General features: G+C 36.7%; 1 protein-coding gene across 1 annotated transcript; it reads left to right on the top strand.

The window, feature by feature from the left end:
* Positions 1 to 817: 817 nt before the first annotated feature.
* Positions 818 to 14,083, top strand: LOC148013116 (tetraspanin-7-like). Its single transcript, XM_087668065.1, has 3 exons — positions 818 to 1,803; positions 9,078 to 9,311; positions 13,710 to 14,083. Exons 1-3 carry the CDS (start codon positions 1,237 to 1,239, stop codon positions 13,968 to 13,970), a joined length of 1,062 nt encoding a protein of 353 aa, XP_087524191.1. The 5' UTR covers positions 818 to 1,236; the 3' UTR covers positions 13,971 to 14,083.
* Positions 14,084 to 22,618: the final 8,535 nt, after the last annotated feature.

Genomic DNA, 22,618 nt, shown 5'->3' on the forward strand with positions numbered 1-22,618 from the left:
GGTGTGTTTGTGTGAATCCCATAAAGGGAGAGTGTGCTAGATGTTTTATATGTTGATGTAAGAATTGAGAGTTAAATTATAAATGCTACCACAAGAGAGAGAGAGAGAGAGAGAGAGAGAGAGAGAGAGAGAGAGAGAGAGAGAGAGAGAGAGAGAGAGAGAGAGAGAGAGAGAGAGAGAGAGAGAGAGAGAGAGAGAGAGAGTGTGTGTGTGTGTGTGTGTGTGTGTTTGTGTGTGCATGCGCGCGCATGTGTGCGAGCATATGCATGTGTAACTACAAATTGGTTGGCATGATAAGTGGGCAACTTCACTTCTTTATTGGCCTATAGGTGCCTACAGCCTCAGCCATAGTGTTGGGGAAAATTTTTATTGAGAGACATACACAAATCCCATTGGACTTATTGTAACTTGGGAAATCAAGAAAATTTGGCATACAATTTTTAGAGATTTACACTCTTCCATAGTTTGTATTTGCAAGCTGAAGCCTTACAGGTCGACATCTAATGGGAAATCCTTAAATCTAGCCGGGGCATCGGCTCTGTGTGGTGATAAGGTGAGACAACGCTTTCCAAGATAGTGCTAAGCCAAAAGAAAGGTTTGTTTGGCTAGGATTTGGAGCATGGAGGTAGTTAATACTTTGGATGGTTCCCGAAGAATACAATGGGAGGAAGGGAAAAGAATGGGGAGTGAAGCATCACGTTAGGAGTCTCCTTGTGTGTGGTAACTTGGCTTCTTTAACAAAAAGAAAGAAAAGGGGGGGGGGGGGGGTCTTGAGCTTGTGTGGTGGAGACATGTTGATATGGGATAGCGTGTGATCCTTGTCAAGGTTTATTCCCGAATTCTTGCTTAAGCGATCAGGCACCATGCCTAATTAGCCTCTCTCTCTCTCTCTCTCTCTCTCTCATTGTGGGCGATATGCCTAATTAGCCTCTCTCTCTCTCTCTCTCTCTCGCTCACATTGTGGGCGATCTCTGCCATCGCTCGCTCTATGGACCTTAGTAACCCATATACACAACGCACCCCATCAATCCCTCACATTCGTCCTCTTCTTCTTCCCCCAAATCTCATTACCCTCCATGCTCCCCGCTTCATAATGGGCTTCGCCGTGGTCCTTCTCAAAGTGTGTCGACCATAACTACACCTTTCTTACTTTGAAAGATCATAAAACCATGGGTGTCCTCAATTCACCACTTTAGTAGTGCTACAAACGCTTCCAATCCATCATTTATCTACACCATGGTTGAGGAAGTGGAGGATTTTGCGAGAAATCGTGCCAATGAGGAGGGAATGCACCTCAAAAGAGTGTTCCTTATTATGCAGAATGCTATTGGAGTAATTCTTTCTGTACCAATATTGGGCACTGGCATATGGCTTAGAAGCAAGTACAGGGATGATTGTGCTACATTCCTTCATAGACCCATCATCATTCTTGGTGTCCTATTACTAATCGTATCCCTTGTGGGCCTTTTGGCTGCCATTTTCAAAAAGAAGATGGCATGGATTCACTTGTTAGTGTTGTTTTGCCTTGTCACCTTGCTCTTTTGCTTGGCGATATTTGCACTTGAGATCACAAACCAAGATTTGGGGAGGACAATCACACAACAAGGCCCACCATATAAAGAATTTAGGTTGAAGCAATACCCCAAGTGGATGAGGCATAGGGTGGAGAATCCACAGTATTGGGCTCAAGTAAAAGCTTGCTTACAACAATCACCTCACATATGTGGAAATGGCATCTTTCCTGCTTTCCTCAACAATGGCTCGATCTTTTATACTGATCTCTCTAGTCTAAGCCCAGTCCAGGTAACCCAATTTTCCAGTGTTAAAAACTTTGTTGGTTTTAATCTATTTCTTAAAGGAAACTCAATCATGTTTAAAATTTAATGGAATCAAAATGCCCCAAAGCATGCCACAAGTTCTACTAAACAAAGAGTCACACATTAACTTGCTAGACTAATGAGCGCAAACAAACCTCCTACAATAATAAGCACAAACAATCCTAAGTATGGATGGATAATCTATTATTATCCATCCTAGAGTAATAAGTATAGGCAAACCTATGTCTGGATGGAAATCTTTTATTATTCCATTAGTGTGTCCAAACTTCCATTAAATGACTAATTCAAGTAGTTAGCCTTTAGGAGCTACCAATCCAAGTATCATAACCAATATTTTCAACACCACATATCCACTCTACATGTCTACTCTCCCTTTTCAATAATGAAACATATAAGTTCATAGAATAATTAGTCATCATTGTGTTGGACACCCCCTCTCATGTATGTCATTGTTGTGTGTAAACTTCCATTCAAGGCCAAAAGAGGTAGACACGCATTTTAGAGTTACTAATCTAGGTGTCACCAATAAGATGACATTTTGAGCATCATATATTTAATCTACTATTTTTTAGTATGAACATATCCATAATTATAGGGGTAAATCAACACCATATGGCTAATCTAATTTTGTTGGCTATGGATACGCCTATAATCATAGGGGTAATTAGCTCTCTTTGTTTTCTACATCCCTCTCTAAGTTACAAATGTATTAAATATCACTAAAAGAATAGAATGCCCAATGTGTCACAAGAATTCAAGGTCCTATCTATTGTGTTAGTATTTTTGTTAATAAAATTCCATAGAAAATGGAAGCACCAAATGAATAGCAAAGTTGGTATATTGTTACATGAGGTGTGGCAAATAGCTACTTATTACAACTTTTGCACACACTCATTTTGATGTGTGGTAGGAGTGGTTCCGAAAAACACTAGCTAGCTAACTCGTGCCTAATGGCAAAAATATTATGACCATAGCTAGTAGCATTCCCAAGAGCCCATAGATTCTTGAAGGCTATCAAGAAGTACCTTCAACATGCTCTAAAACTATGACAAGCCAACCAAAATTTACCAATTCATGCTATAAACACATTGACAAATACCCTTTTAGAGCCATTGGGCAAACACATGTGAGTAAAATTCTAATTGGGTTCTACCTCAAGCTATACTTAGAGAGGAATGACCATATATGTATGTAACTAATTGGAAAGAGGAAGCATGTGTGTAGAGTGAAAATGTCTAAGGAGACTAAGAAACAATAATATTGAGGCCTAGTAATAGGTTATCAACATTATCTTTCATAATCATAGGTAAATGCATATGTGCACCAAGCCAAAAGTACACCTTGAAAGGTGACTTGCTTGGTTCCCCTAATGTTTTCAAGGTACAATTATGTAATTCATCTAGTTAGATAACTTATTAATGTATTGTGGTAATGTTTTAGGTGTAATGTTTCAAGCTAGCATTTGAATGGCCTTTTGAAGTATTAGGTCAGCTTGGAGCCTCTACATCAACACTTGCAACTCCTCCATCTCTACTTTCCATGGTCTTACATGATGATCTTGTTCACGTTTCCCTAAGAGTTGCTCATTTGCAGGCTTTGACATGTTGCAAGTGTCTATTATTTCATGTTCACTTTTTTTTGCCATATTTACTCCCTTTAAGTTTTGGCTAGACTTTCTAGCAAATGGGGTCTATGTGTAAGAAAGGGCCAATAGATTTTTTGCTAGGCAATGGAGTTGTATCATAGTTGACAACTTGTTTCATGTTTGAGATGTGGATTTCTAGGACTTTGCTATAAATACTATTATCATGCCTTCTTGCGTATTTTTTTCGATGTTCATGCCTACAAAACCCATAATATGCAGATATTCTGTTGTCCTCTTTTATAGCTCATCCTTGAGTGTGAGTGATCCAATTATTGTGGGTTTCTTATTTTCAACCGAATACATTGTTCATGCCTACAACACCCATAATAGGCACATATTCCATTGTCCTCTTTTATAGCTTGCCCCTTGAGTGAGAGTGATCCAAATATTGTGGGTTTCTTATTTTCAACCAAATACATTGTTTTCTTTTTGCTCCAAGCTACTACCACCTACTTTCATCATTAGGCTACCCTTGGCCACCCTCTACTTTCTTTTGTTCCCATCCTTCTAAACATGTGATAGTACATTATGGTAGTGATCTATGTTTTTCTTTTCAGCAAAAGTTTTCTTTTTTAGCTAAACATATGGTTCCCTAGACATATCACACAAGAAATATCATTTTTAAACCCCCAAATCATAATGATTACCTAACATTGAAAAGTTTTTTGATATTCTAAGAGTGCTATTGCTATAGAGGAAAACATAACAACATGTGATATAAGGTTTGGTTCTAATTGCTATCATCCTAAGAGGAAAAGGTAGGTAAAGTTTGGGGCTTACCACATAGGCTACATCATATGTGTTAAGCTGTGGTTTACCATATGTGGAAGATAAACATGAAGTTGTATGTAACTATATGAAATTCTAGTATTATCATTCTTGGAAAAAATGCTATGAATACATGGCATGATACCTAGACATACAACATAAGGATGATTTGAAGTCTTAACATCAATAATTTCCACCATGGCATTGGTTGAAATTTCTCATCCCCTAGAATCACCCGTCAAATCTCTCTAGTTGTGATTCCAATTATTTTAATTAGAAGAGGAAAACATTGGGGCTTGCAATAGTAGCTATTAATATGTGGAACATAAACATGAGATTGCATATAAAAATGTGAATATCCACCATCATTGTTGGCAAATTGTATGAATGTATAACATGATGCCTAGACATAGAACATAATGAGGATACTTCCTAGAATGAGTAGGTACATCTTGAGAAGCAAATTTGTTGTGGCTATTGGCATAAAAAGCAACCCTTTGACACAATTGATACATGTTTTTTCTTTGGCAATGTTCTTAGATGACTTGCCTTAGATTTTCAATTATTGGAGTATCTTTGAACTTACTTCTTAATATGTGTATTCTTTGCATAGCATGTGGTAGATATGCATAAATGAGAACATATTGGATGTACTTGAGGTCTCTACCTTTTAATCTCATTTTTTGTACATTTTCTTGGCTTTGCCATACATTTCATGGCTTTGACATACATTCCATGGGACATAGCTTGATATGTTACCTTTTTTCTTAGCACACATTTGTTCATTTTGTAATTAAAAAATATCTAAAATATAGAATATAAAATTCCTATTGATTACAAAATTTTGGGCATTCCACAACCCCTAGGTCTACTTTTCCTTGGGAAAAAGCTAAGTTTATATTTCACAATAATGAGCCAAAGAACCAAGAATCCCAAAGGATCTATTTTTAACCTCTAACTAGGAATGTCATGTGGCTTATCCTAATAGACACAAGCATTTCTATATTACTCTAATGTTTGCAAAATTACTATTCACAAAAATGAGAGAGTCAAGTTGCAAAATACATAGCCTAAGTTGAGACACCCCTATCAACTCACTTGTTGGGAGTCCTAATGCTTATGTCCATGTTAGAGTCAAGTTCCAAAATACATAGCTTTAGCTAAGATGCCCTATCAACTCACTTGTTGGGAATTCCAATGCTTACATCTATAATTATTCAACCTTACATATGTCCCAAAATAGATTGGTCAATCCTTTCTCCTAATCTTACATGCCATAGAGACCTTCATGCAAGTGCTTGACTTTCAAGCCTTTTCATGAGGAAGTTGCCAAGGAAAGCATGCAATCAAATACCCTATCACCAAATGGAAGGTCGAGGACCAAAATTTAGTGATAGCACTTAACAAAAAAGACCATCACAAATCTTGTGCATAAAATTAAGTCGCAAATCTAACCAATGCTTTGCTTGTTGTAAATAGAAATAATGATGATTCTTCACATTTAAGTCTCGAATTGAGACTATCCATTTTCTCTATGCCTTTTTATTGCAAAAAAGTAGAGGGTTTGCTAAATGTATGGGCTCTAAGCAAATGCCTCAATTAGCAAGGTGATATATAGGTTGAGACTGAGAAAGAAAAAGAGGATAGAGAAGGAGGCCATTCACCTATTACCAAGAAAGAAATCATGGTTGTTAATAAATGTGAGAAAAATAGATGTGAGTGGGAAGTTATGGTGGATGGAGGTGGTCATGAGGAAAAAGGTGAGCACTTGTGGAGAGAACAAGAGAGTGAGAGATAATGGCATGCAGATTTCCCAATAAACTCAATCATTTTTGCTTCTTGGAAAATCAATTATTTGGGAATTCCCTAGTTCAATGGGAATCCAAATCTAGTGATTATCACAATATCATAAATCGATGTAGTAGTGGATTCTTTTTTACAATGGTAATTTAATATTATTGACATAATATCTACAGCATCAATCAAAGATGGTATCATGGTAACCCAAAAGACCAAAGTCATAGGACAAAACAAATGTGTGAAGCACCTTAAAACCAACTTTATAAGCTTGAAGCTTCTTACTAAGACCTCTAAAAGCTATGAGGAGCCCATCCTTAAGACTCCAAAAATGGTCCAATGGTTTGCAAAAGGGATCCCCCCAAAATAAAGCCTTACTTTCCATAACCAGATGAACTTGATAACTATGCCTCTAAAGATGAGGCATCAAAAAGGGTTGTTCACACGGGAACTCCTTTGTGATGGCTCCATGAAGGAGGTCAATGTACTTAAGTAGCTTGCTCACTCAATTCCACCATTACGTGAATTTCACACATGACTAGGGGAGGTCATGCATAGTTTCCTCCTTCCTCCTACCTATGGGATAGAGCATTGATATGTTTGATCTTTTGACCATTCTATCCTTCATGTTATACTTGGCCTTGATTAATGTCCAAAGAGCCAAGTTGAGCCATGGGTATGCATATCCCAATAGACACTTTTGTCTAACATCTTCCATATTTGAAGCTTGGAGAGAGGGATATCTTTTTCTCATTTGAATTAAAGTTTCAAGAAATGCTTGTTATTCTTTCTAAAGTAGTGCTTATGCTTCTTGTAACACGACGGTGCCTTTCCCTTGGGAGATTTTTGGAACTTTAATGTAAAATACATGGGAAGGAAAGAACTAGGAAAATGTAACAATTACCCATTTGAGCCTCCATTGAAAGGTTGGTTTCTACCCTCGCATTAAGGAAGAGAGCAGTGCCTCCCTCCTAGAGCCATTCATTTTCTACATGCTAATAAATGAAGACTTATAGAATAGCTTAGGAATTACAAAGTTCTCATTTCGTATATAGCATTATTATTGCTTGCTTGGATGGAAAATTTCAAACATGCTCACCCATTGTAACTCTTTCCATTCCTACTTTCACAACTCAATGATGCAAAACTAAGATTTTGCAATAGTTCTTCACTATCATTTGCTTACGATAGTCAACTAAATGAACAAGAAATTGGTGGATGAGAAATTAAAGATAACAACACAAAGATCCTTGATGAGAATCCTTAATAGATCAAAAAATGAATACCATTTCCAAGGATGGGCATGTGGCTACTATTGATTATATATTCATCACCTTTGTGTTGCATAAATGAGTCATGAAGAAAGATCCCTTTTCAATGTCTAATATTTTAACTTCCCATTGGCAAGACAACTCTCAAAGCTAAAATAACAAGGAAAACAAAAACTTTTCACTCTTTAGCCAAATAGGAAAGAATAGCCATACTAGCAAAAACATAAAGGTGTTAAATTATCATTTGATAACCAATTTGATATGGTTACTATCAAGTAGAAAGGAAAGAGGAGAAATGATTTCTATATTCCTTTTAATTAAAGAGCATCCATAAAGGCATTAGATTCAATATCTACCTAGCTAGAGAATAGAAATAAGACAAAACTAAAAGAAGATAACACGCCACCATTTTCAAAAGAAAAAGTTTTGTCTCCAATTTGTATGTGTAGCATTTGAGATATCGAGTAAATAGAGCCTTGCAAAAAATACTAGTTACGAGTGAGCCAAAATTTTGAAAGAACTACAAGAGGCATTAGCCAAGTCATAAGAAGCTTTAAAGAAACAAATTGGATTGCATATCAAGAGTAGATTTGAATCATTTAACAAGCTCCTCACATGCAAGGGTCATAAGAAAAAAAGACAAAAGTATCAAATCTATAGAGAGGTCACACAACAAAAAGGGAGAAAAGTTGTGTATAGTGGCTACTACTATTAGTACTATTACATACTAGTACTACACTAAGGTAGGGAGAGGAAGAAGGCCTAGAATGGTAAAACTTGCTACTACTACTAATAATATTACATACTATTATGATCCTAAGGTAGGGAAAGGAAGAAGACCTAGAATGGTAAATCCATGGAATGTTGCCACTGTGGAAGGAATATAAATTTCAAGCTAATATAGGTACAACTATAAGCCAAAGTGAAAAGATATCGAGAATCTTGAACACATATAAAAAAAGTAGTTTCAAATACCAATCATGTTGCATGGATTTAAGAGCACACCAAATGAGCCTCCTTCCAATGGCCATTCCTTTCAATATATGTATTAAGGGCTTGATAAAGCACCTTGAATAGCCATAGATGTAGAAAAGGTCATCATCATGAACTAAATGCATCCCATTAGAGTAGCTAGAGAGATAGGTACGTAAAGGGTATTGAAAACAATAGAAAATCTTGAATAGACATAGAGGTAGAAAAGTTCATCACCAAGGACTAAATGCATTTCCTATTAGAATATAAGGGGTATTGGAAATAAAGATACCTATGAGCTTGAAGTTCATGATCTCATGAAAGATGTGTAATCATAAAGTGGTACCAAACATGTAACATATGAGTATCAATTGATATAGAAACAATATGCAACGGGAATCTTCATTTTGGGCTTCCAAAACCTATCCTTCTTGTGGCTAGCATAGCAATATTTTGGTAACTAGATATAATAATATCATCATGCCAAAAGTGTGATAAATGTTTCCGGGGAAGTAGTTTGCAAATCTTAATGAGAACATTTATGGTAGATGCTTATTTTTTCCAATGCTACATGTAAAACTTTTTATGTCTAGATTATGATTAAACTCAAACTAACAATTTGATTCATTGAGTTAAAGTGTCTAGTTCTCTTTTTGCAAGTAAAGTGATCATCGCTTTCTAATTTGATTTCTAAATTCCTTTCTTGCTTAGAATAATGCAAAAAGATTAAATAAGAATGACCCAATATAAGGGAATTGATTCATAATATTTATATTACTTTTACAGCTGGGTTGTTGTAAGGCTCCTAGCGAATGCAATGGTACATATTTGGGAGTACCGAGGCAAACATTACATCAAGAACATACCATGAAAAGATCGATCCACGCCTATGTACATGATTGCAAGCATTGGAGTGATCTTCCAAGTCAACTATGTTATGATTGTGACACATGTAAAGCTGGAGAAATTCAAGCTTCCATGAATCATTGGAGGCTCGCTGGATACGTCTATGTTGTCCTTGTAATGATCATGAGTATAACCTATGCTTTATTTGCTTGTTTTGGCTTTAGTTTACCAAAAAAAAAGTTTATCTGGGTATAGATTGATGACCTTGGCAAACACTTTTGAGTGAATTTGCACGCATCTTCTATTCAGTCAGATACTTATAATCTAGGAACCGATGTGCATTTCTTTTATCAAGAGCACCTTATGAAGTGTATACTCTATTTTCTATGAAAAGTAGTGTTTCAAAAAAGTTTCAAGCACAAAGTGTGGTTGCAACTAAAGAAAACCAAGTAAACTTAATGGCAAGTGAAGTAAGAGAGGGTAGATGGAGCTCCTTCATGTCATCCTTATTTACCCATATAACTATCTTTGATGATGATAAAATAATAGGTGCCTAAACAAAGTGATGGAGCTCACAAATGTCCATAGTATTGGGTGAAAATGAGTATTTGGACAATCTTAATCCCCCTTCCAATTTTCTTAGTTCTTTACTTACCCAAATTTTGGAATTGGAAAGCAAAGTTCTCTAGGATAATGAAAACATCTACTTACCCATAAAATCATAAAGAAGACTACTAAATAATGCTAATTTATCCTTATTACGTGAAGATGGTCCTTTGAATGCATGTCAACAAGATTTTAGAATAAGAAATATAGCCTTTCTATTTTGAAAAAGAATTAAATAAATGGAATATGAACCTCCAATATAAAAATGAAGGGATAATTGAGAATATGTCCTTAAAAGAAAGTCTCCTAGTAATGGAGGAAGAAAACAAAATGCTAGAGAATAAATTTCAATGCAAAAGCACATCCCTTTGAGCTATAAAGAGGAAATATTGACAAATGCTAGTGACATTATTAATGAATGGTGGATTTCAAGACTGACATGTACAAGCTCTAAGCTTAAAGTTTCTAAATTTCTTTAAACTATCTTGGTTTATGAAAGTTCCCATAACTTATTCTTTTTTGGCATCATTAGAAACTTTTTATGGTAATGCTAGTGGAGAGAGGTGAGGGTCAAGAATTCAAGCTCTTAAAAGCATTCTTAAATTATAGGAATCTTCTTCATATTTTGAGAGACCCTTGACATATTCAATGAATTCATTATAGATTCTTAAGTGTCAATGGAGGAGGTGAAAATTTCATGTGATATAAAGCAGATCCTTTGTAAGAGCTTTAGTGAAGATATCTACTCCATTCTCCTTCATTGGACATTAGACAAGCTCTACTATCCCATCCTCGATCAAGTCATGTATATAGTGATATTGGATCTCAATGTGTTTGGTGTGTGCATTACAGTTTATATTTTTGGAAATGGTGATGTGATTCTAATAGTCACATCTTAGCATTGTTGGATCTTCATCCTTTACTCCCATATACCCTCCATAGGATCCTCCTTAACCATACTGCTTCACATGCAGCAAAACAAGATGTCTCATAATTTTCTTTGGTAGTAGAAGACAATGCCATAGTTGGTTAATTCTTACTAATCCGAGAGAATATTCTTGAAACTAACGATAAAAATTGTCCAAAAAATGATTTCCTTGAATTACTATCACTTGCCCAATTTGAGTCATAGTTCCCCACAAGAGTTCTTTCGGAATTGTATGTGATACCATAGTCAAAAGTTCCCTTCAAGTATCTTAGCACCTGCATCCTAGCTTTCCTACTGAATTTCTTATGGTTTATTTTAGAACTTTCTCAAAACACCAATAGGAATTTTTTTAATCTAGCCTAATGTTACATAAGTAAATGAGGCTTCTAACTAATCTCCTATACCTCTCAATGTCTACTAGTGCTAATGTATCCTCAATGGATAACTTAATATTGACCTCAATAGGTGTAGCTATCTCCTTACACTTAGTCATACCAAATGCTTTTAAGATCTCCCAAGCGTATTCATTTTGAGAGTCGAAGATTTTGTTAGCAAAATTCAATCCCCAAACAATAGTGTAACAAGTCCAAGTCTATCATTTCAAACTTAGAGCTCAAGGCCTTTTGAGTTTCATGGATCATATCTTCATACTCATGTGTAATAAGGTACCATCCCTATAAACATACAAGTTAGCATCTAAGGCACAAATTTTGAAATTCAAGCTCTAAAAAAATATATATATCTGCTAGTACCATGCTCTAGGGGCTTGTTTTAGCCCATACAATGCATTCTTTAGCATACAAATTTTATTCTCAAAATGGGGGGCCTCAAACTCGAGTGGTTGATCCATGTACACCTCCTATTTTAGTTCTCCATTCAATAATGCTCATTTAACATGCATTTGGTAAACTGGCCATTTCTTATGAGTGGCCACTACAAGTACTATGCAAATAGTGGTCATTCTAGTAGTTGAAGCAAATGATTCTTGAATATCAAATCCTTCAACATGTGAAAATCCCTATGTAACTAATTTGGCTTTATACTTTTCTAAGCTTCTATCATCCTTGTACTTAACCTTCTAGACCCACTTGTTGCCAAAAATATTTCTTCATTATGCTATTATGCTCCCAAGTATCATTCTTCATTATGCTATTATGCTCAACTTGCATAGTTGCTCTCCATGTTGAATTGACAAGTGCTTCTTCCAAGTTTGTCTGCTTTACTTCTCTCATAATCTCACCCACCATCAAGGCTATATTGACTATGTGAGGAAAAGCCTTTCTTTGATTCTCTATTCTCAAAGACCTCCTTGGTCCATTTTCCTTTTAGTAGGTATAAGATTACTATGATCATAGAGCTGCTTTACCCATTGTGGTAATGGCTTTTTCGGTGGCATGATTGTAGGTTGGTGAAATTTCTCCTCATCATTTGAAGATTATGGTTTCTCTTCCTTGAGAGTAGGAATAGCTCTTAAGACAAGTTTGTAGTAGATTGCATCTTCACTGGATGATAAAGTGACTAATGTATGTGGCTGCTCTTTGAACACGACATTACGGTTCACTATGATATTGTTTGCCACTTGGTCATAAAATTTATAAGCCTTTTGCTCATCATCACTATATCCCAAGAATATATATTTTGTGATTTTTTGTTTTAACTTGTTTCTCTTATCCTTTAGAGCATGTATATAATATTCACATCCAAAAGTTTTAAAAGATGCTTACCAAAATAGACCTCAGGAGGAGTTTTTCCCTTAAAAGCCCTTGTGTAACTCCAATTGACAATGTAGACTGCAATATTAATAGCTTTTGCCCAAAACTGGTTAGGCAATTTCTTGCCTTTTGTGTAACTCCAATTGACAATGTAGACTGCAATATTAATAGCTTTTGCCCAAAGCTGGTTAGGCAATTTCTTGCCCTTAAGCATGCACCTTTCCATTTCCACAATGGTGTAGTTTCATCATTCAATAATGCTATTCTGCTAAGGTATATGAGGCATCATCAATTGACACTTAATCCCTTTGCTCTTGCAAAAGTCTTCCTTCAAACTCCTTTGAGTTGATCATTGACAACTACAACAAGAATGTCTAAAACTTCCTACTATAGTTGTCAATGGTCAATATAAAATAAGATGATCCCCCCAAGACTTGTATATGTATTTACCACACAAGTCAAGATGGATCAACTTTAGAGAAGCCTTCACTTTGTTCTTGCTTTCTTGTAGTTATCAATGATCAATATAAAATAAGATGATCCTCCCAGAATACTATGTTAGGGAATTTAGGAAATTCCATGCACTTTGGGAACCCCCAATATCTTTATTATTTGACCACATGGTCAATTCTTGTTTTCTTACTTAAAGGTGGAGTCTACTCTAAATACTATATAAGCCATCTTTCCAAATCCCACTTTCAAATATGGATCAAGATTTAGCTAAGTGGTCAAATATTTATCACTTATTTAAAATTGGGACTTGAAAAATCCCCAAATTCTCTAATATGGTGTTCCAGGCTTGTATATGCATTTACGACACAAGTCAGGATGCACAAACTTTAGAGAATCCTTCACTCTATTCTTGTTTTCTTGTGGAAATGCCTTTCTTTGTCGCTTTTCCATTATATAAGTTTCACATGGTTCCTTCATTTTGGTTACTATAGGTATGTGATGCCAGGAGGGCATATTTCATGGTGGATTCCGTGCCACGGTGGATTCCGTGAGGTTTTACGGTGGATTCCGTAAACTTTGATGACCGGGGCTCATACACAAAGTGGATTCTTTGTGCGAGAAGTTGATGGGGACGCTTGCCATTTTCGAGTGTTTCATTAATTTAGTGTGTACATGGGTGATTCCATAGCGGGTGATTTCGAAAAATGCATATTAAATTAATAAACGTTTATGAGTCTAGAGTGCGCACTCGTAATAAATTAAGGTTAGGATTGATTTCTAACCAGTTGATTTATTTATGTAGCTGAAGACTGCTAGGTATTCACTTTTGTCGGTTTAATTGTATTATTTTACTAACGATTGTGAATGCTTTAGTTGATGTGTAGAGATAGCAACAGTGGCGGAGGAAAGCATTGGAGGATAGCGAGTATTCGATTTATTATTTATATTTTGATGGGCGCATACCTTAGGAATGGCACCTATATTTTGTCGCGCCTATTTATTGAGGCGTTGGATATTTATTATTATTTTGTATGCGCATGGGTGCACGATTATACTATTTGTACTTGGACATTGTATTGGGCATGCCAGACTCTTTGGGCACTGTCCGTTAGCTTTATTCCTATTTTGTGCTAAAGCAAACTCAAAAGCTAAAAGCTTGCTATTTTGTAATTTGGGCTATTATTTGAGCTTGAAGATGATTAATACATAAAATACATGCTTTGTGGAGCACTCACACAAGGCATGGGGGGAGATTGCACCCAATTGGTCTCTTGTTCATGTCGTTCATGCTTTTTACATTGAATTTTGTGCAAAAAGTAGAGTTCTATTGTTCTTGGGGACCTTTTAGCATTCACTACGCGAGTGTATAGCATCCGATCTGCGCACCAGTGGTATCAGAGTGAAGCTGAGATCAAGAGCTTCCAATCGCTACCCATCTTGTGCGAAGGCGGAGCTCCTGGAACGATCGGGCTCTATGGTCAATCTCGTCGCGAACGGTCGATACAGGTGGATTCCTGGCAATCAAGAACCTCTGTTTCCATCATCAGATCACGAAGGACCAACTTGCAGAGGCGGGGGACCACTCCTACATCCTCTTCTTCAAGTCGTGGAGTTGCAGAGATAAGTTTCAATCTTGATATTTTCAAAGCTTTAAAATTTAAAGATTAGAAAGCTTAAGAGAAGCTTAAAGCTTCAAAAACATCATCGCGTGGTATCTGGACATGTCTGAAATTTGCGCCGCATTGCAAAACCCCCCCTCCCCCCCCACGATTTGACATTTTGCTGCTTTGCCTTTACTAAGGCTAATACACTAAGTCACCTAAGCTCCAATCACATTAGTCCTTCCAATTCTGCAAGTCACACACAACCAATCAAATTCTGCAAGTCTATCAAGTCGAAGTTCTGCAAGTTACATAAAGAAACCAAGTTCTGCAAGTCTACAAACTCTGCAAGTCACATAAGTCCGGTACTCTACAAGTCAGACAAGTCACGTGAAGTCAAAACTGACTTCTGTTCAAAACTCATACAAGGGCTGTTCCTGTGCAGAAACTCCGAACTGTAAAGTTGTTCATTGGAAGGTACGCTACGCGTATGCAAGTTTGCTAAAGCATTTTCAGCATATGAAGAAGGATAAAATGCAGATTTTTCAAAGATTATGAAAGCCACACCCAAAAATATATAAGCCTTGTATTCCCGAACTTGAGCTACGCTCATCCCGCTAACTTGATTTTGAGAGTGTAAGGTCTTTTGAGTTTTACAGGATGACGGAACCACATATGGATGATTTAATGGCTGAAGGCGACCTACCTGAACCTACGATGGAGCAAAAGCTGGATTTAATTATGATGCAGTTGGATGAAGAATGATGAGCTAGGCAAGCATTACAAGTTCAATTGGCTAATTTACAAAGATCGTCTACCGACAAAGAGGAATCTCAATCTGAAGACCTTATCCGACGTACCATCGACGTGACTCTCGAAGCTCAAACTATCTGCAAGGAATCAAAGATAAGTAAAAGAAATTTCAAATTCCGTACTTTCAATGGCACTCGAGAGGGTAAAACTGTTCTTCCATTCAATAGTCAGTTCGATGACTATTTTCATGAGGAAACCTATGCAGAAAAAGATAAAATCAAGTGTGTCACTAATCATTTAGTGGATAGAGCATCTCTTTGGTGGACTGTGGTATGCAAAAGTATAGATTGTCCCACTACCTGGGAGAATTTCAAGAAGAAGTTTATGCAGAATTTCCTTCCTCCACAATTTCATGAAAAAGCTATAAAGCAATGGGATCTTCTTCAGCAACGGGATCGTGAGCCTATTCCTTAGTACACAGAGCGCTTTTGGAATGCATTACTCCAGTTACACATGCTTGAAGACGTACCTGAAGCGACACACAAGCGCAAGTATATGTCTGGACTCCTTGGGCATTACTACGCTGAAGTTAATATGTTCAAGCTTGCAACTCTTGAAGACGCAATTTCATTAGCTCACGACACTGAAGACAAGCTGCGAGGTAGAGACAGACATCCACAGCAATTCCAAGCCAATGTAACTATGGATCTAAGCAATTCAACTCAAATTTTAGAAGATTTAATCAAGGTCGTTTTCCTTCATCATCTTTCCATAAAAATTGGGCAAAACCACCTGCTTTATCATCCAATGCCAATCAAAACCTTAAGCCTATTCCACAGCCAAATCCTAATGTACCTAGACTTCCCGCCATTACAAACAATGTAACCAAAGCCAAGCCTATAGTATGTTATAAATGCCACCATCTTGGATATCTAGCAGCAAATTGCCATTCGAAGAAGCCACTTGTCTATATCAACTACCTTGGAGCAATGGAAGATGAAGAACATGAAGATATGCCTGATTTCACAGAAGATGAGGACGACACTAATACTCCTTCGGATACTTTACCAGGTATGCCAACTCCACATTCTTTATTGACTATGAAATGTTTAGTGCATGGAAAGGAAAAGATTATTTTGCATGATGATGGTAGTACTCATGATTTTATTTCAGCAAAGCTAGTAAAAGAATTGAAGTTACAGACTATACCTACGCATTATCGCATTAAAGCAGCATTCTTAGGCACTAGGTATAATGGTACACAGGAAGTGCATGACTTAGAAATTCAAATTGGTCAATACACTGAAAGAAGAAATTTTCTAGTTGTTCCATTACAATCCAGTGACATTATTTTAGCTATGCCTTGGCGTCACCAGCATAACCCAGATATAGATTATTCCACACATTCAATTAATATTAATTTTCAAGGAAAACATATTACATTGTATGGTATGCATGCATCTAATGCTTTTCCACTGCTTTTGCATACTCAAGCTAAACGTGCATTACACAAAAGTAGTAAATCTTATCTTATTTGGGTGAATGAACTGCAAGTAAAAGAAAATCATATGCATCCTAGGCATAAAGAATTTCTTGCACATTTTAAAGACTGTTTTGCCGAAGATCTACCACCTGGTTTACCTGCTTCACGTCCAGAAGACCATAAAATAGATTTGATTCCTGGTACCCAACCACCTTGCAAAGCACCATATAGGCATAACCAGATAGAGCAAAAAGAAATTCAAAGTCAAGTTGAGGAATTACTAAATAGAGGATTGATTAGACCTAGTAGTTCTCCATTTGGTGCACCTGTTCTGTTAGTCAAGAAAAAGAATAATACCTGTCGTATGTGCATTGACTATCGAGCTTTAAATAAGATCACTGTAAAGAATAGGTATCCAATTCCTAGAGTCGATGACCTTATGGATAAACTGCAAGGTTCTGCCATATTTAGTAAAATAGACCTTAAGTTTGGTTATCATCAGGTGAGACTAGATAAGTCAGACATATTCAAGACTGCATTTAGGACATAGTTTGGTTATTATGAATTTTTAGTGATGCCTTTCGGATTGACTAATGCACCTGCTACATTTAGTAGAATGATGAACCATATATTTTTGAAATATCAGTATTGTGTTATTGTCTTCTTTGATGATATTTTGGTGTTTAGTCAAAATGAGAAAGAACATTATGAACATTTGTCCTTGGTTTTCCAGTTATTAAAAGATAATCAATTGTATGCAAATCCGGAAAAGAGTGAGTTCTTTAAAACAGAAATTGAGTATTTAGGTCATATTGTATCATCTGATGGAATTAAAGTTGACCCTAAGAAAATAGATGCAATATTGAATTGGCATGTACCTAAAAATGTGCATGAGTTACGATCATTCCTAGGTCTTGCTAGTTTCTATAGGAAGTTTGTGCGTAATTTTTCATTACTTGCTTTACCATTAACCAAACTTCTGAAGAAAGGTATTGTTTATCATTGGTCCGATAACCAACAGAAATCCTTTGACTTATTGAAACATGCATTAACCCATGCTCCTATTTTACAGTTTCCTGATTTTAATAGACCATTCTTTTGAGTAGTGACTGATGCTAGTGGATTAGGAATAGGAGCCATACTTATGCAGGACAATCATCCTATAGCCTATTCTAGTTGTAAGCTGAAACCCTCTGAACTGAAATATTCCACATATGACAAAGAATTATTAGCTGTTGTACAAGCCTTAAGACAGTGGAAACAATTTAATGGGCTCAGAATTTATGATTAAGACCGATCAGCAAAGTATTAGACATTTACCTAGCCAACCTCAAATATCTAACCGACATATCAAATGGGCATCCTTTATTCAGATTTTTCATCCTATCATTCAATATCAACCCGGTAAAGAAAATGTAGTGGCTGATGCATTAAGTAGAAGACCTGCCATTCATAATATTTCTGTTATATCTTTTGATTCTTTGATTGCTATGAAATATACTTATCATTAGGACATTACTTTTCATGCTGATTGGAATAAATTAGTTCAAAATAACTTGATTCCTATTGATTCACTATCTTATAATGATGGATTCATGTTTTATGAAAAGAGATTATGTGTTACAGTTCCATTCTGACCTTTTGTTTTAAATGAGATTCATTGTCCTCCATATCAAGGTCATAGAGGTATCATATATACTTTACATACATTAACTGAAGATTTTTATTGGCCGCATATGGACACTGATGTATCTAACTTTGTTTCTGAATGTTTGATTTGTCAAAGAGTTAAGAGACATCATGGTAAACAGTATGGATTACTTATGCCTTTATCTATTCCGTCAAGACCATGGGAACAAATTTCTATGGATTTTATTACTGGTTTACCTAATACTAAATTTAACCATAATATGATTTGGATAGTAGTAGATAGGTTTAGTAACAATTGTTTTTGAAAACTGTTTTTTACTAACCATGGATTACCAAAAGTTATTATTTTTTATCGTGATTCTAGATTTTGTAACAACTTTTGGATTACTCTGTTTGCTAACCTAGGCACAAAAATTGATTTCTCATATGCATTTCATCCTGAAACTAATGGACAAACAGAAGCCACTAATAGCACTATTCTAGATCTTTTACGTGCTTATACTATTTCTAAACCATAGACATGGGATACACATTTGCATTTATTACAGTTTGCATATAACAATACACCACACACATCTACAAAGAAAGCACCGTTTGAAGTGATTTATGGTTATAGATTATCTACATGTTGCATCTTTATCAAATAGAATTCAGAGTGCTGATGATATTGCTAGTATGCATAATACTATTTTTGATGAGGTTAAAGCCATGATTGCCAAAGCCCAGCAATCATATACCAAACAAGCCAATAAGAAAAGACAAGCAATGAATTTCAAAGTTGATGACTATGTTTGGTTGAGAATAGAAAAACGTAGACTACAAAGTGTAGATAGACACCCATTTGTGAAATTAGCCCCTAGATTCTATGGACCATTTAGGATCATTCATAATTAATGACAATGCATTCAAGTTAGAATTACCACCTCACTGGAAAATTCAGAACACATTTCACATTAGTTTATTAAGACCATTTAGAGATCAATTACCTGTACACCTTGTCACCTTTGTTAGAGGAAGAGACTGAAATACTTGAACCTGAAGCTATCATAGATACTGACTTTATGACCACTAGAACTGGCCGAAGATATTCTAGATATCTAGTTAAATTTAAGAACCATCCTGTAGAGGAAGCACAATGGATGCACGCTAGAGACTTAAATGCTTTCCCCACTCTGTTAGCTCCACATTGAGCTAATAGCAATTGAGGTCAATTGCTATCCCACCCCGGGGGTATGATGCCAGGAGGCATATTTCACGGTGTATTCCTCGAGGCACTACCAAATTGGCACAGAGATCCTCTGTCAGGACCCAGGAGTGAGCTTGTGAAACTCGGTTCATCTCCAAAAAAAAAAAGCAACTGCAAGCAGGCAAGAAGAGAGAGGTCGTAGAAGGAGAAGGGGAGGAAAAGGGGGAATGCCCAGATCCCCTCAATGATAAGGATGTAAAAAGAAGAATAACAGGTTCATCTGTAAAAAATCTCTATCAACAACATGACCTGTACTGAGTGCATTTTGACCCTCTTTTCCATCATCCGAAGACATCAGCATACCATTTTCTGATGTCAAAATCTTCTCCAAAGCTATCTTGACATGTGTAAGCCTAGTAAATTTGGCAATGACATCGACAGGCCGTCTTCCTTGAAGGTCACAAACATTCAAATCAGCTCCAAAATCCAAAATTAACTTTGCAGTGTCAAGAGCGCACACAGAAACTCCAGTAGTAGCATGTTGTAGAGTAGTGCTGCCACCAGTCTCGCTGCTTTGGTTAATATCTCCTCCACAAACAATATAAACATCCAAAGTATATTTTAGCACATCCAAGGTTCCATAAAGGGCTACTATCATGGTAGGGGACCTCTACACCAACACCATCTGAGTGGTACCACTGGTTGCGAGGACGAACAGCAGAAGTTGATATTCGTGACTAATTTGGACCCAAACCTCAGTACGATCAATGATAATGCTTCTGGGAAAATTTCTGTAGCTTCAGCTTGATATGTACTTCAATCTTGTCATTAAAAAACTGCATAAAATTTACAAGAAAATGGTCAATTTTAGACCCATGTTTTGATGCATTTTGGGTCATACAGACATCGTGTGGGATCCGATTTGGATGGTTCTTGCTGGGAACTGAATGTATGACATGTTGGCATCATGGATGGATGTATATGACAGTTTTTGGACACATGTATGACGATCATATTGCTGAATACCATTTTTGGACAGATTGTATTGTTGTTTTCTTCTGAATTTGTAGCAATCATAATGTCTGACATGGCACAGGTCACTCAGATCGTGGGGGAAAAATTGACCAAAGACAACTATAGTGTGTGGTCTTATAGGATGGAGAATTTTTTGATGGGTAGAGGTCTATGGGACCTCATAACAGGTGATGATGAATGTCCAGAAGTTCCCGAACATCCAACTGAAGAGCAAAAGAAGGTGTATAAGGATTGGACTGGGAAAAATAAGAAGGTTTTGCATTGGATCTCCATATCTATTTCAGAAACATTGATTCCTCATATAAAAAAGGCAAGTACTTGTAAGGAGGCATGGGAAATCATAGAAAAAATGTATGGAACATGTACAGAGGCTTGTAAGATACAACTTAAGCAGAGATTACATGGTGCATGGAGAGGCAATCGCAGTATCAGTGACTATGTGGCAGAAATCAAGCAAATTTCAGAAGACTTTGCATCCATTAATGCACCTGTTGATGATGATGATTTAGGGTCAGTGACACTAAATGGGCTTGGACCAGCTTTCAAATCTTTGGATACCTCTATTTTCGTTAAGGGAGGCTCTATGCCTAACTTTGAGGAGCTTATTGGATTGCTACTTACAGAAGAAATCAAGTTGGGATTGAATGCATCTAGCAGTGGCAAAAATGCAGGTGGAGATAGTGTTTTCTATCACCAGAGAGGTCGTGGCAGCTCATCTAGAGCTAGAGGCTCTTCACTTGGTCGTAGTAATTATGGTTTTGCTCATGGAAGAAGTAACTTTGGTCGTGGTGACTTCATGCATAGAGGCAGGGGGAGATCTTTCCCTAGAGGTAGAGGACGGTCTAGTCCTTCTTCACAAAGAGATGGCACTTGTCATTATTGTGGGTAGTTTGGTCACTTTGAGAGGGATTGTTATCAGAAATAGAATGCTATGTTTAGGGGTCATGGAAGGACCCAATATGGCCACTATGTAGGCACTTATGGTGGTACAGGTTATGGACCTAGAGGTGGATTGCCTAGAGGTCACCTATTTGCTATGGAGCATGTGCTTGGGAGCATGACTCATCCTCTTCGTGAGAATGACTAGCTTTTGGATTCAGGAGCTACAAACCACATGACTCATCATGCTGAGTGGTTTGATAGCAAGGAGAAAATGCAGAATGATGAATATGTTGCCACTGGTGATGATACTTTACACAAAATTACTCATATTGGTAGTGTGCCACTTGTTACTAAAGATGGGATTGAGAACAAGCTTGGTGATGTACTTTATGTGCCCACAATAACTAAGAACCTAGCATCGGTTGGTCAAGATCAAGGATTGTAGGTGAGATTCAATAAGTTTGGATGTTTCATTGAAGAGTTCCATAATGGGAGAACTGGCAGGGTGATTGCTCATGGTAGAAAGAAAGGGAGATTGTTTGCTTTGATGTAGGTACTCCAGTGATTCAAAACTCTATGTTTGTTGAGAGAGGACATGGGCAAGATAAGGATGTGGAATTATGTCATAGACAGATTGGTCATGTTAATTTGCAAAGATTGAAGCAAATGCAATCAAAACAGATAGTCTGTGGTCTACCGTATTTAGGATATGTTAATTTTGATAGTGTATGTGAGGCTTGTCAATTTGGCAAGCAGTCCAGATTGCCATTTCCAAAGAGGGGGAGAATAAGCAGCTATCCTTTGGAAATAATACACTCAGATATTTGGGGCCCATGTCAGAATGTTTCCATGAGCGGAAAATGTAGATTCTATATCACTTTCATTGATGATTTTAGCAGAATGACTTGGGTGTACTTTATGCAGCATAAAAGTGAAGCATTTGAAAAGTTCTTGGAATTTAAATCTATGGCTGAAAAGCAGTTTGGATGCTACATAACATGTTTGAGGTCAGATAATGGTGGAGAGTACATGTCATATGAGTTTTGTGACTTCTTGAGAGATCATGGTATCAAAAGGCAATTGACATGTAGGTATACACTTCAGCAAAATGGTGTGGCTGAAAGGAAGAATCGGATTATTGCACACGTTGCAAGGGCAATGATGAACCAAATGAACATGCCATTGTCATATT

This window comes from Lygodium microphyllum, chromosome 26 (assembly GCF_053477565.2).
Source record: "Lygodium microphyllum isolate KBCC chromosome 26, Lygodium_microphyllum_v1.1.10, whole genome shotgun sequence".
Lineage (NCBI taxonomy): Eukaryota > Viridiplantae > Streptophyta > Polypodiopsida > Schizaeales > Lygodiaceae > Lygodium > Lygodium microphyllum.